General features: G+C 34.8%; 2 protein-coding genes and 1 long non-coding RNA gene across 10 annotated transcripts in view; 1 reads left to right on the forward strand and 2 right to left on the reverse strand.

Annotated features, from left to right (window-relative positions):
* LOC117323122 overlaps nt 1-2,223 on the forward strand; it is a 68,567-nt gene extending 66,344 nt beyond the window's left edge. For 7 of the 8 annotated variants that reach the window (XM_033878142.1, XM_033878145.1, XM_033878143.1 and 4 more), the window contains one exon: nt 98-2,223. In XM_033878142.1, coding sequence (XP_033734033.1) covers nt 98-295 — 198 coding nt within the window. In that variant the 3' untranslated portion in view covers nt 296-2,223. The remainder of the gene's footprint in view (nt 1-97) is intronic. The other variant, XM_033878147.1, reaches the window with a different exon arrangement.
* Nucleotides 2,224-3,384: 1,161 nt separating this feature from the next.
* LOC117323123 (dynein heavy chain 6, axonemal-like) overlaps nt 3,385-15,247 on the reverse strand; it is a 134,358-nt gene continuing 122,495 nt past the window's right edge. The window contains 7 exon segments of the mRNA XM_033878151.1: nt 3,385-4,657; nt 4,979-5,125; nt 5,928-6,085; nt 6,848-7,076; nt 7,494-7,705; nt 8,011-8,198; nt 8,698-8,891. Of these exon segments, the coding sequence (XP_033734042.1) occupies nt 4,436-4,657; nt 4,979-5,125; nt 5,928-6,085; nt 6,848-7,076; nt 7,494-7,705; nt 8,011-8,198; nt 8,698-8,891 (1,350 nt within the window). The 3' untranslated portion in view covers nt 3,385-4,435.
* On the reverse strand, nt 10,479-11,970 carry LOC117323124. The gene is made up of 3 exons (XR_004531653.1): nt 11,759-11,970; nt 11,575-11,645; nt 10,479-11,161 (listed from the first exon to the last, which is right to left on the reverse strand). It is a non-coding gene; the product is annotated as an uncharacterized LOC117323124 (long non-coding RNA).

A 15,247-nucleotide genomic window follows, 5' to 3' on the forward strand; every position in this document is an offset into this window, starting at 1 on the left:
ACTTAAATATTCATCTTTTAAATTGTTGAGTTAAAATGAATATTATTTTTTATAATATTTTCATGGAATTAATCTATTTTTGGCTTGACATTGGTAGGAGGTTTCAACTGAGGAAGCACAGAGTATATTGGGAAGTCCCATTGACCGATCGGAGACGGCAACAACTTTAAGGGGCGGAAAGAGTGGCGTGGAATCTCTACGGAAACGCGTAAAGTCACAATCACATCTGAGCGTGCCCGGCATGAACGGTAGTGGTCGTACTTCTCCTGGACATTCAGTATCTGTCAAAGACTGACATAGGTATGGACAAGGAATGATCTGATGAGGATGTGAGGGCAAAGCGTTCATTACCAAGAATTATCAACATCTCGGACATTGAGAGTGATGGAAGATCTTCAACTCTACTTCTGAAACTAAGAGAATTGAGATTTCTTTATCAAAAAAAAAAATTCAACTCACTATTACATGGACATATATATTGTTGTAATCCAAGGTCATAGAAAATGTTTAAGGTATTTTATGATTTTGTTGTTGAATTCAAAGAATGCAAGTTGAAATACCACAGGGGTCTGATGTGAACAAATGTGTATAGATTAGCACCACAGGGATCTGACTCTAGCCCAATATAAATCTGAATTCGGTTATAAATATTAGGGATGTGATCTTCTCCGTTATCTTTTCTGAGCTTGTGCAATAAGTTTTCTTAACAGTTTCGCTACAGATTACAACCTTCTGAAGTTATAAAGTATATAATCTTTTTTTTTAAATATTGAAAAATTGATTGAAAAAAAACAAACAAAAAACTATTAAATCAATCACAGGTTTACAAATATAATGAATTCTTATTTAAGACATGCGTCCTTTATCAGAGGAGGAATATTGATACAAAGGAAAAAGTGATATTAAGCAGAATGTGATATAAAACAGAATGTGACATTCAAAACAGCTTCAGAGTAGAATCAAAGTAAATGTATAAAGCTTGTAACTTTTACGGCAATTAAGATGGTAAAAAGCATCTATTTCACAGCTGTTAATCCAAGTCAGGGTGTGAAAAATCCAGAAAAATCTATCACTATTACTTTAAACATTTTCTGCTGTCTGTGTAACATGTAATGTGTTAAGAAACGGGCAATGAAATAAAAAGTAATCAAGAGTTGATGTTTTATTACACGATATTAATATGTTACAAAGAGAGAAAACGGGAGGTAAAATGTTAAAGTGAAATGTTAGATTAATTGGAATGCTATATAAAAGGGAATGTTTTATATTAGGTAGAATGTTACATTAAGTGGAATGTTATATTAAAGGGAATGTCTCATATTAGATAGAATGTTACATTAAGTGGAATGTTATATAAAATGGAATGTCTAATATTAGGTAGAATGTTACATTAAGTGGAATGTCATATTTATTTGAATGTTACATTATATGGGATATTACATTAAGAAGAATGTAATATTAAGTTGAATCATGCTAGATTACTAAGGAAGATATAAGTGAATGTTTTCAATTGAGCCAATCTGTGATATTCTTTTCTGTGATATTTTTACCAGTACATGAAATATTTACTGGGTACATATTAAAGTTATAATTGTACATAAAGTTGTCCCCAGGGTCTCCTCCTGGAGTAAGTCTCTATACTCTAGTGTACTCTAGTGTATCTATGATCTTTCTCAATACCTCAGTATGGTCACTACAAAAAACAATGTTAATATATTTATACAAATTAGGATTCACAATCTTATGTTCTAGGTCAGCTGTACTTAAATAGGTCACTGTAATGGTATATCACACATTTATTTAAAGGTCATTTCAGCAATGTTCTTATATGTATATATATCAAAGTATGTATGCAAGTTGTGTTAAGTCACTGGTCACCAGATTCTGATTGTTATGTATGTAGGTTGCTGTGACCTTATTTATCATGTATGTAGGTCACTTTGACATTTTGTATGAATGTTAGTGACCTTATTTTATATATCAATCACTGTTATTTATTAAGAATGTAGGTCACAGTTACATTCCTATGTATGAAGGTCAATGACTTTGTTTAAAGTGTATGTTGGTCACTGTGACCTTATTTATTATGTAGGTCACTGGGACCTAATTCTATCACAATGGCCTGCTACCTATCAGTATTGCCTGTACCTACAGGATCTATTCTGTCTATGACACCCCGATGTTCCCCTGCCACTTAAGAACAATAAACCTGTTTCTACTGTTGATGTGTGCTTTGTGTTATATTTTTTAGAAGCTGGTACAGGACATATATATGTATATCTAAAACTGTTAATAGAGGGACCTGACCTTGACCCTATTATAGACACTTCAATAGTAACACCTGTTTGGATTAGTTTCATTCATGACGTTATAATAGAATGTTAAGTACCGTGTAGTACATTTGACCCACCAACCTTGACCTTTAGTCAGATGATGTATTCTTTGAATTACTTCCAACATAAAGAGATAAAATATTTAACCTTGACCTGATGACCTTGACACTAGGTCTGCATGACATTGACTACTGTTCAATTGTTTTCTTTTTAAATTTCGACCAACTCTCTTTCATAAATCATAAAATGTTTACCAATGAAGAAATTCAGAATTTGACCTTCAACTTTGACTTAATGACCTTGAGAATGTTGTACCGACACAAACAGAACCCAATATGACACTTCTATGAAGCACAACTAGTACATTGCATGTACATAAATATCATAGGTGTCAACCATCCCGGATTACGTGGGAAGTGCTCAGAAAATCATTAAAATTTCCCCTAAATCCTGATTTGGTACATTTCCTGAATCAGGGTTTTTATCCCGAATTTGAGCAATCATCCCTTATAAAACCCCAGAAATCTCATACACTTCGTCTTTGGAATGATTATATAAACAGTTCAATATCAGAAATATTTTCAGAATTTTCACACAACAAAATGCAGAAAAAAAAAAAAGAAAAAAAAAGGAGATTCAGAGTCCTAACAGTATTTAAGACGGAGACATAGAGGATATCTAACAGTGTCTTTAGTAATACCAAATATATTTCACGAGTGTGGCTAATATTTTTATATTTTTCATGAGTGCACAGCACAAGTAGAAAATATCAAAAAATTAACCCCATGATTGAAATATATTTGGTTTACTGAAAATACTGTTAGATATTCTGTTTATAACATTTTTATAACAAAATATACCAGGTCTGCTTTCAATTTTCCCCATTGTCGTTTGTAAGCTGTTTGGATTGGTCAAATCAGAAAAAAAACTGAAAAATATCATTTTTATAGCATGACAATTTTTCGATATTTCTCTTGTAAAATTGAATAAAAACAACCTATTTACTCACATTCACATTAGTTCAGAACAAAAAGGAATACAAAAATAAATCTGTGACTTCAAATATATTTTATTTCTTGTAAATATCACAGATCAGAAAAGTCAAAAGTACAATAAATCTCTGTCAAAAATAAAATCTATCTTACACAATTACTATTTACATATCAACAACAAAAATAAATACATTCAAGTGAACTAAGTCCTAAAGAAATATCACAATGAGCTTTAAAACTGGTCACAAATGGAGTTATCCCCCTTTTTATGGACCCTTAATGCTAGTTATCACATTCTGTCTTAAAATGCTGAAATAAATAATAATCTACAGCATGTGCATAACTTTAAGCTGTCATACTGCTATACACAAAATTATTTTTGGACGAATCTGTAAGAGATTAGACTAGTTACATATAATAATTTGTCTGAAGCTGAATCAGACTCCAGAAAATTCTCGATCAACACTATACATATTTCTCATCAATAGATCATAATTCAGAGAAGTATTTCAAATAAGTTATTATTATCCTGAAAGAAACAGCACTTCTAACTATTTATATATATTCTAGCGGAGACACTTCCATTAAATGGAACTTGTACTTCATGGTATAAAGCCTTTTTGTGCTGAAGTAAAATTTCAAGATGTCAAGGGTGCACAAATTATACAGCTATAAATAAGAATTATTTTCCAAAGTTCTGACACAATAAGAGTTTATACATGAGTGCAGAAGATTTTATGTACTTGAGATAAAAGTTAAATTGTGTCAACATATCTGACCACACAGAACAGTATTTAACTTTTGAAATCAGTAAAACATTTAGTAAAATAATCACAGAATATACATAGACTTAGGACTGCACCCCCAGTTAAAATATTTTCTTTGGTCCAGTGAGTTTGTGATGACCTCTGACCTTAGCCAGAGACTATAAACATGTTGTGTTTGGTTGATTGTACATTAACTTTCATTATGCAGCAGGGTTATCATATAGAAGCACTTTGTAGAAATCCAGGACGTCGGCTGTTATTTTTAATTGTGAATATCTGTCATTGTATTAATTACGAATTAAGACATTCCATCAGTCGTCTAATTACTAATTAAGACATTCCATCAGTCATCCAACTGACATAACATAGCCACGCCCCTCATTACCCAGAAATGTGGCGGATGGTCCGAGGGAAGAGTGACTGCAGTCACAAAGTTTGTGGAGTGACCAGTAGAGGAAAGTGTTCCTGCCCTGGATGACGTCCGATAGAGTGGACACTCGTACATGTTGCCATTGTCCACTACTGGACTCTCCGACCGATCTGTACTAGGGGTTCCCTGGGAGGTCTGGAAGAGTAATTCAGTAGGAAGTGAGAAACAAGAGGCCCAATGTGCCTGTATTGATGATATATATTTTGAATGCCTACTTTTTACACTGTAATAGTGTAGTACTTTGATGTATAGTGATAAGTCTTGGAAGGAAATGAATCTTAACATTTTCTATATTATCTGACATAAAATTAAAAGTCTCAGCCTCATTACAGGTCATCAAGTTTTAAATTTACAAGTATTCAGATTTAGAGTCTAGCGACGAGTTACTGGTATATAAATATACAGACTTACTAAAATAGTTTTGGTATACAATATAAACATGGTGTGTTTGCATACCTGTGTGGGGACGAAGTGGATTTCTGGAAGTCTGGCAAAGCGGTCACCAGCCCTTGAATCCTGCAGACACTTATCTTGTGGATCCCATCGAGCTCCGTCCAGGTAAAGTCCAAAAATCAGCACACCATCCTCGGGAGGTGCTTGACCCTGAAATTAAGAACAGATACTCTGTCAATTATGGTCAAGATCACACGTAAATATAGAATATTTGAATGTATATCTAGTACGTCTGAAGAAGTAATCCAAGTGGTCTCATCATACAGGGAAACGAGACACCTGTTGTCCTTACTTATCTCCCTTTGTAGGAAAATCAACATGGCCTCAGTATTACCACAAACTGAGAGCCAGTCCTAGATAGGAACCTTTTTGACATCATCTTGAATAAGTTATATAGGATTAGACTTAATTTTTTTTCTATCTATATCTACTGCAAGAAGGTTGGGATTTTTATCCCTGAAAATTAATAATAATTTGAGTTAAATCTTTGTCTTCAATCGATGGTTGTAAATTGACTGTGATCTAGCCACCTTGGCTGGTAATCAACTGTGAACTAGCCACCGTGGCTGGTAATGGACTGTGATCTAGCCACCGTGGCTGGTAATGGACTGTGATCTAGCCACCTTGGCTGGTAATGGACTGTGATCTAGTCACCGTGGCTGGTAATCAACTGTGATCTAGCCACCTTGGCTGGTAATGGACTGTGATCTAGCCACCTTGGCTGATAATGGACTGTGATCTAGTCACCTTGGCTGGTAATGGACTGTGATCTAGTCACCGTGGCTGGTAATGGACTGTGATCTAGCCACCTTGGCTGGTAATGGACTGTGATCTAGCCACCTTGGCTGTAAATTGACTGTGATCTAGCCACCGTGGCTGGTAATCAACTGTGATCTAGCCACTATGGATTGTAATGGATTTTGATAATTTGCCTTAGATATATTATCCTCACCTTGAATGCTGTATCTTTGATGGATATTTTGTGCGAGATGTCGCTTAGTTTTTCCTCCGTATCCTCCAAAGTCTGGTGGACTTTGAAGTTGAACACCAGAGAGTCAACAGATATTCCCAGTTTCCTGGCATGGTTCTGCTGTACGCCCGTCAGGAATCCTAGACAACCACAACAAACCACACTTATGTTGTTATTTTTATATATTACATCCAGGAGATTTTCAAATGTTTTACATTCATAGTAAGTTTCATTATTACATTTAAATTAAATTAGCATCTAAACCCGAAGAAAAAGCATTGTTGTATTGATATGTTCTCAATATAAGGCTCCAGATAGCTAAGATCTATCAACGAGTTTGTAGGCAGCTACCTTTTCTTTGTAGCTGATTTATAAACATAACAGAGAAAGCATTAATTATCAAATGTAAACAAGTTATAGAGGATATCTAACAGTGTCTTCAGTAATACCAAATATATTTCACGAGTGGGGCTAATATTTTGATATTTTTCACGAGTGCGCAGCACGAGTGAAAAATATCAAAATATTAGCCACACGAGTGAAATATATTTGGTATTACTGAAGACACTGTTAGATATTCTGTTTATTACATTTTTTATCAATGAAAACCCTACCCCGTATGCTAACTAGGCCTTCAGCGATAATTTGTAAACAAAAAAAGTAGTTTCCCCTGTCCAGGTGCTGACATATATGTCGGGCTTTCTGATTGGTCAATTATTTTGGTATTTTCTAATCATTAATTTGATTGGTCAAATCAGCAAAAGTGATATTTTTCACTAGTGAAAAATATCACTTTTATAGAATGAATAATTTTTGATATTTCACTGGTAAAAATGTAATAAAGTGTGATATTACATGTACTTCACTGAAACAGAAGGTTTCAATGAACGACGAGTACCGACCTTGAGGGAAGAAGAATCCGGAGAGCCAGTACGCCCGAGGGACACTCCGCATGGGAGTCTGGTCCTGGGTGTCCTGTGTGGTCGCATTCTTAGACACCAGTATGGCAGTCTTTATCAACTTCTCCACATTGTTTGAGATGAGTTCACCCCAACTGGAGAAGAACTGCACCCTCATTTTCAGGTCGTATATCCATGACCCCAAGGCCTTGCAGGACTCATAAGCTGCTTCCTGAATACAAGTTAGAGAATGACTTACAGCGTTCATTGATCATAGTATCTATTTTCATTAACCGAAATTCTGATAATTTTTCTGAAATCGTACTTCATATTACTCATCACATTAGCAATCTTTAACACCCCACGGCTAATAATGGACCATCCATTATCCTCTTCCCCTTCTATATTACTTGATCCTTAAACTCTATCAATGACCATCCCACTTCAATTATCTGGTGAAACAAAATCTTATTTGACCCTAAGTGTAGATAATCTAACATAAAGAGTGTCCCTTTAACCAGCAACCTTGTGAACCCTGTTGTTTCATCAACCCTAATAGTTGTTACTTACTATCCAGGGTTTTGGAACCTTCTGGTTCAGAAGAGCCCTATACACTTGACAATATTATGTCCCCGTAAAGCGTACTTACTATCCAGCGTTTTGGAACCTTCTGGTTCAGAAGAGCATTATATGCTTCCTCTAAAACCTCCGACATGATAATTTCTCCTTTAACAGCTAGAATCAGTGATTGTAATGAAGTATGCACAATGCTGAGCAGATTGTTAAACCGGTCCACTTCCTGTCTTAGGACTGTCATCAGGGCCGAGTTACCCACCACAGTGTCGATGGCTTCCTGTACAACTGTAGAGGGGAAAACACTTTTAAAAAATTTAATATTATTACAATGTAAACATATTTATCAACCCTACAAAATTTTCTGATTCCATTATAAATCTGGGTATCAAACATTGGTTATTTATATAGAAATATCATTCAATTACCCATGCCTTGTAACAATCCCACTTAAGTCTATCGAAATTCAATTTCCAGCAGTAAGCTCACCCGCCCATTATTTTATTGCAAAGTTTATGTGTTGGCCCTCTGGGATTATTTCAGGATAGATAATAGATGAATTCAACATGGAAGACGAACATCAAAACTTGTACTTCTCTTTTTCTCCTTGTCCTTTATGTCTGGTGCCTCCTTGTACAGAATGCTCTTCAGAGTCGGGCGAGGTGTCTGTTGGGTGTGGATGGGTCCAGACGATTCCTCAAAGTCCTCAACCATCTGTGGTAGTGTTGTTTTGATGTCATTGGCAATCTCCAGTACTATTTCATCATTACTCTTCTCAGCTCTGTCAAGATCAACACGGAAATTGTGATATTCATATGAACCAAAACAAAAACAAAACAAATAAATAATGCAGATATGGCACTCAATTTTGTACACAATTTCTGGTGATGTCATTAAATTGGAGGTTGTAATGTAGCAATAAGATGAATCCGGTAACAAAATAATTACTTTGTAATCAGAACATTTTATTTGTGTATAACCATGTCGGGTATGGAGATTTGTTTGTATACAGGGACATTTTGAACACCCTTGGTAAAATTGTAAGAAACATATTTTTCAAAGCAGCTGTCACTTAATTAATTAAATCTATGAAGCAGACGACAAGTAAGCCATTAAACAGATGTACTTGTTTATTACACACTGAATCAAATCACCCTCAAGAATCTCTCAAGTATAATTCATATAATGTACAATGTATATAAAGATTTTTTATGACAAGCTATTGGATACTTTTGACATTTTATAAAGATATAAAATTATTGAAGCATTAATCCAGTTACCCCATGAGTTCCAGTGATATGCGTGGCTGTATTGTTATAATGGTCTGGACCATCTCCACTGCCTGTAGTTCTCGACACGCCTTCTCAGCATTCTCCGTCATCCCGAACAACTCCGGAGAATCGTAGTTAGGGAGATTCTCCAGGTAATTTAGAACATCGGGGAAGGTGTAGGAATCTTTCACTGGATGATAGATCTGAAAATCAAAAACACAAAAGTATCAGAATTCAGTCCCAACATCTAACCTCTATCATGTTAGTGTGGGTCAACAACCTTAACATGTCGTCCCAAAAACAAGTCACAGGCCCAGCATCATGACTCTTAAGTTAGCCAACCAATTGCTGGAAGATTTTTTACCAAAGAAATCAGAATTATTTATTTATTCTGAAATAAGTTTGTGAATAAACAAATATTGTTTATAAATCAATTACAAGATAAAGAAAATGAATCATACAAATGCATTATTCAATAACTAATAAAGCCTAAGATATTCAATAGCTAGTACAGCCCCAGATATTCAATAGCTAGTAGACCCCATATATGCAATAGCTAGTACAGACCCAGATATTCAATAGCTAGTACAGCCCCAGATATTCAATAGCTAGTACAGACCCATATATTCAATAGCTAGTACAGCCCCAGATATCCAATAACTAGTAGACCCCATATATTCAATAGCTAGTACAGACCCAGATATTCAATAGCTAGTACAGCCCCAGATATTCAATAGCTAGTACAGCCCCAGATATTCAATAGTTAGAAGACCCCCATATATTCAATAGCTAGTACAGACCCAGATATTCAATAGCTAGTACAGACCCAGATATTCAATAGCTAGTACAGACCCATATATTCAATAGCTAGTCCATATATTCAATAACTAGTACAGCCCCATATATTCAATAGCTAGTACAGACCCATACCCTTATGAATTTGCAGCATGATCACAGCATAGATGCAGTATGAATGCAGCATGGAATTGCAGCATGAATGAAGCATGACTGCAGCATGGTGCCTAATTTACCTCACTATATATTCTTACTAGTTAAAGCATGATTGCAGCATGTTTCAATTATGCAAATTATGCTGGGATCATGCTGCATTTATGCTTTAAGGAAGCATGGCCGCAGCATGATCCCAGCATGGTCTGTGAAGCATGATCCCAGCATGGTCTGCAGCATGATGCCAGCATGGTTTGCAGCATGATGCCAGCATGGTCTGCAGCATGATCCCAGCATGGTTTGCAGCATGATCCCAGCATGGTCTGCAGCATGATCCCAGCATGGTCTGCAGCATGATCCCAGCATGGTCTGCAGCATGATCCCAGCATGTTTCAATTATGCAAATTATGCTGGGATCATGCTTCAATCATGCTTCATGGCAGCATGGTTTACAAAATCAATGAAAATCATGCAATAAAAACTTGAAGAATACTTTTGTATTACATTTTATTTGGTAATTAACATGGTATAAAACTTTTCATACAGGCTGTTTTTTCTAGTTCAAACATTTAAAACTTATCAATGAAATGAGAATGTGACAAAACAAATTTTAATTCAAATTTACCCATGGTACTTATTTTATTTGCCTCTTATATTCTTTTTCTCAAAACTTCCATCACATACACAACACAGCTATCTTTTTCTAGTACAATTTTCAAATACAACTAATATCAATTCATCCTAGCTAGAAGTGGTTTGTTTCAACAAAAATAGTCAACAAGATATACAAGTTCAATGTCAGTACATACTACAGTATGTATTTATAATTCTGTTGTTTTTTTTCTAAAATAGTAGGAAAATAGTACAAAATAATATTTTCCAGCAGAGTTATAGTAGGATATGTATACATTTTGTCACCGACGCACAAGACTGATTTCAGACAGTATAAGTAGTTTCCTCGAAGTAGCCCAGATGTACTGGAAACTGTTTTCATGTGTGTCCGTGAACTTAAAATAAACAAAAACAAGCAACAGTCGAAGACTTCTTCTATCGAATTTAACATTATTTCTAATAAACTGTGAAAAGATTATCATAATTTTGGAATCAATTCTAAATACTGACTAAATGAAATGTTGATTGACAATTTGAACAATGGTGTGTTGTTTGATGTAGCACGTACTGTAGTGATATATCTCTGTCACTGTCCCCAGGGATTTCAATACAACCAAGCTTGAGACGACTATATTATATTTTTTGCTAGTACAACAAATAACTAACAAGGATTTTTAGATTATATACATGATTTTTTTTTGTATATATATTAATGTTTACACTTTTATTATGAAAGGAAATGTTGTATACCTCGACAGATAACATATCTCGAATAATCTTAATTAATGTGAAACATAAACTTTTTAATTTCTCTTCATTCCTTTCTGCTTTGTGTTAAGTCAATGCCATCAATTTGGACCACAATGCATGCGGTGTTCCTCATTCCAGAATGTACTGCATGAAGACTCAGTCTCTGTTGGAAGAAAGAAAGACTTTTAGAATATTATTTTATTTCAAAATTAGAATAATTGTCAAGTTTTTGAAGATAATGTATGTATGAATTCTCCATCAGTTCATATCAATGTGAAACTGCAATATACTATACATAAAACAATGTTACTTACTTATAATTCATCTTAATTCACCTATTTCATTTAATCGTTTCAATTTGATGCAATAATCTGCAAACATCGATCCTCAAAAGAATGTGGAGGTAAAGATCTTTCACGAAAGGTTTCATTATCCAAAACACAAATTTTCCTCACCATTGTTTGTGAATACGTATGTACGTCATAATCATAACAAGGGTTGTGTGAGTGGGGAAAAAATGCAATTTAAGTCGGGCCGAAGATCGTTAATAATAAATAAATAAAATTGAAAACTTACGATTGTAACACATGGATCGGTACTGCGTTTCCTTCGGCCGTGTAATCTGTGATAAATTAATCATCAAAACCCTGAAAAATAAATAATTAGGTATTATTGATATGAATAGATCTATATCAAATTCATCGTCGTATAATGTGAAACGATGTCAGAACGTGAAGAAGATTATATAATTAAAACTTACCCTGTCTCGTAACGATGTTTGTCGGTAAAAATATGCATCGGTCGTCAAAAACAACGAGAAAGCTGATATTCATTCGTCGGTAACTTGAAGTAAGTCGATCTTCTTCAGTAAGACGGGAAACAAACTTCGTTTTTAGGCTATCGTCGTGTTTGTTTATACTTTTCTTCTGGAAATAAACATCCGGTGAATTCAAACATGGCTATCAGACTTCCCGCTAAACTCTTGTGTGTTGCATCATGGGATACATATTTTACTGCCAGAGATTAACACGATTCATTTTTACTTGTGCGTGTTTTTTATTCTAAATCATAAACTTCTATTGTGTCATACTTTTAAGATAAATATTACAGTATTTAATACTTGCATCGTGCACATTTAGATCGCACGAGCTCGAGGAGCACTCTCGTCACATCTCGGGAGCAAGGTAAACAAACGAGGTCATAGGTGAACCGAACGATAAACATGTAATCTGACCAGAGGTTTTGGCCTCGTCTGTCATACGCCTATTGTTTAATATGGATGTATTTTCAGACGAGGAACCGACCAATGCACGTTTTCTTTTTATGTTCACGATTTCAAATAATTCAGATTAAAGTACGGGAATATCGTCTGTTGTTAGTAAACTCCAATCGGAACACCTCGCCTCCGTCTGCGAACTAAAAATGACGAGGGGTTCCGATTGAGTAAACTCATGTCGAGGTCGAGATCATCACAGCGCTTAACTTCAATATACGTTTTACAAGGAAGCGTCCGAGTGACAACATAAGTTCGACACATGTTTATTGGAGTTTATAGCGATGAATGTTGTGTCAAACACGACGTGATTTCGTATGCTATTATCAGATGTAATCTTAACACCGCATATATCCAGAAAGTATGCGATACAAAGACAAAGAGCAGGTGATTTTAATCTTATTTGATTGAATTAAAAGCGATATTCCAAGCACATGTGTAACTGTTGGTAGAGTGACCCCGATTTTGTTTTGGCGAACATGTTACATGCGTGGCTACCTGGTAGTAAGCTGGTGCATGGTAAATGGCAACGTCTTGGTTTATGTCAGTGTTTGGATAAAGTGACTGATTCTATCTCCGATAAAAAGTGTATAATCGAAGCAAAAGTCAATATACTGGTTCTTCAAAAAACGATCTAAACTCTGAAAATTTGAATGAAATTTTTATAGGGATGAGTTTTAAGTCGTCACACGAATGTACTAACTTGCAACATTCATCATTGTTTAAGTTAATTCCTTCTGAGATAGAACTACATGTGAAAGCTGACAAAATATCACATTTAAAAGCTGTGAACCGTTATACTAACAAAGAACATACTTATAAACAAAATACTTAATTAAAATAATTGTTATTGAATTTTAAATAAATATGTGTGGTACTGATCAAGTATAAAAAGGAAATGCTGCAACACAAACATGTTATTAAAAATTATTTTGTTATCACCATTGATACCTGGAAATTTTCTATATTTTATTTAAAATTAAAAAAAAAAAGATACTAAAATATCTAATACCAACTTTTGTTAATTTTCTGTATCTTATTTTATTAATTAATAATTGTTTAGGTTAATCTTGGTACCTGGGAAATTTGGTCCTAGATTTTGGATCCTCGCTTGGACCTACATTTCACCCACAGAAATTTTGTGATGTCCGAACAAAGGAATGCCCTTTTAAGCTAATGCAGAATGGCCAAGCATATACACATTTCAACTTAAACAATTCATGTTAATACATGAAAGAATGGTGCAGTTCATTAAATTAACTAAGTTAATACAGCATAATTGCAGCATGGTACAGTTTGTATCTAAAATGGCAAAGTTAATACAGCATGGTTGCAGCATGGTACAGATCCTATCTAAAATGCCAAAGTTATTGCAGCATGGTTGCAGCATGATGCATTTCATATGATACATTTACTAAGTCCACACAGCATGATTGCAGCATGATATAATTCGATATCCAAACTGGCAAAGTTATTGCAGCATGGTTGCAGCATGGTACATATCCTGTCTAAAATGACAAAGTTATTGCAGCATGGTTGCAGCATGATACAATTCATATGATAAATTAACTAAGTCGACAAAGCATGATTGCAGCATGATAGAGTTCAGATATTCAATTACCTCAATTTTTAAAGCATGGTTGCAGTACATGCTGTACAGAAGCATGGTACCATGCTGCTATGCAGCACATGCTGCAGTCATGCTGTGAAACTAGCAGCATGATGCCAGCATAAAAGCAGCATGATTGCAGCATATGCTGCATTGCAGTCCATGCTGCAAATTGATAAGGGATATATTCAATAGCTAGTACAGCCCCAGATATTCAATAGCTAGTACAGACCCATATATTCAATAGCTAGTACAGCCCCAGATATTCAATAACTAGTACAGCCCCATATATTCAATAGCTAGTACAGACCCATACATTCAATAACTAGTACAGCCCCATAAATTCAATAGCTAGTACAGACCCATATATTCAATAGCTAGTACAGACCCAGATATTCAATAGCTAGTACAGCCCCAGATATTCAATAGCTAGTACAGCCCCATATATTCAATAGCTAGTACAGCCCCAGATATTCAATAGCTAGTACAGACCCAGATATTCAATAGCTAGTACAGCCCCAAATATTCAATAGCTAGTACAGACCCAGATATTCAATAGCTAGTACAGCCCCTGATATTCAATTGCTAGTACAGCCCAATATATTCAATAGTTAGTAGACCCCCAGACATTCAATAGCTAGTACAGCCCCAGATATTCAATAGCTAGTACAGACCCATATATTCAATAACTAGTACAGACCCAGACATTCAATAGCTAGTAGACCCCATATATTCAAAAGCTAGTAGACCCCCATATTTTCAATAGCTAGTAGACCCCATATATTCAATGGCTAGTACAGACCCATATATTCAATAGCTAATACAGACCCAGATATTCAATAGCTAGTACAGACCCAGATATTCAATAGCTAGTAGACCCCCATATTTTCAATAGCTAGTAGACCCCATATTTTCAATAGCTAGTAGACCCCATATATTCAATGGCTAGAAGACCCCCATATATTCAATGGCTAGAAGAGCCCCAGACAGTCAATAGCTAATAGAGTCCCAAATTTTCAATGGCAAAAGTTGCTCTCAATTAATCAAGATGAACACATCAGTTCATTGTAAAACTAAATTATGACAAATCTATCACTCTTATGAGATACGATTTGATCTGATTGAATTTTGTTTTATGTACAGAAGAAATATTTTTTCCTGTATTCTTCTGTCAAATTTAAATTAACTGATAATGTCTACATTGTACAAGAGAACCTGCATGGTAAGATTATAAGCATTAGATATTTATGGAAAACTTAAAATGGTATTAATATGTATAGTGCAACATATGATATTCTGCCTGTAAGAAAAAATATTAAATACAAATATAAAAATATGATAAATAAAGTGAGCTATAATATTCCAGT

This window comes from Pecten maximus, chromosome 3, assembly GCF_902652985.1.
Source record: "Pecten maximus chromosome 3, xPecMax1.1, whole genome shotgun sequence".
Classification (NCBI taxonomy): Eukaryota; Metazoa; Mollusca; class Bivalvia; order Pectinida; family Pectinidae; genus Pecten; species Pecten maximus.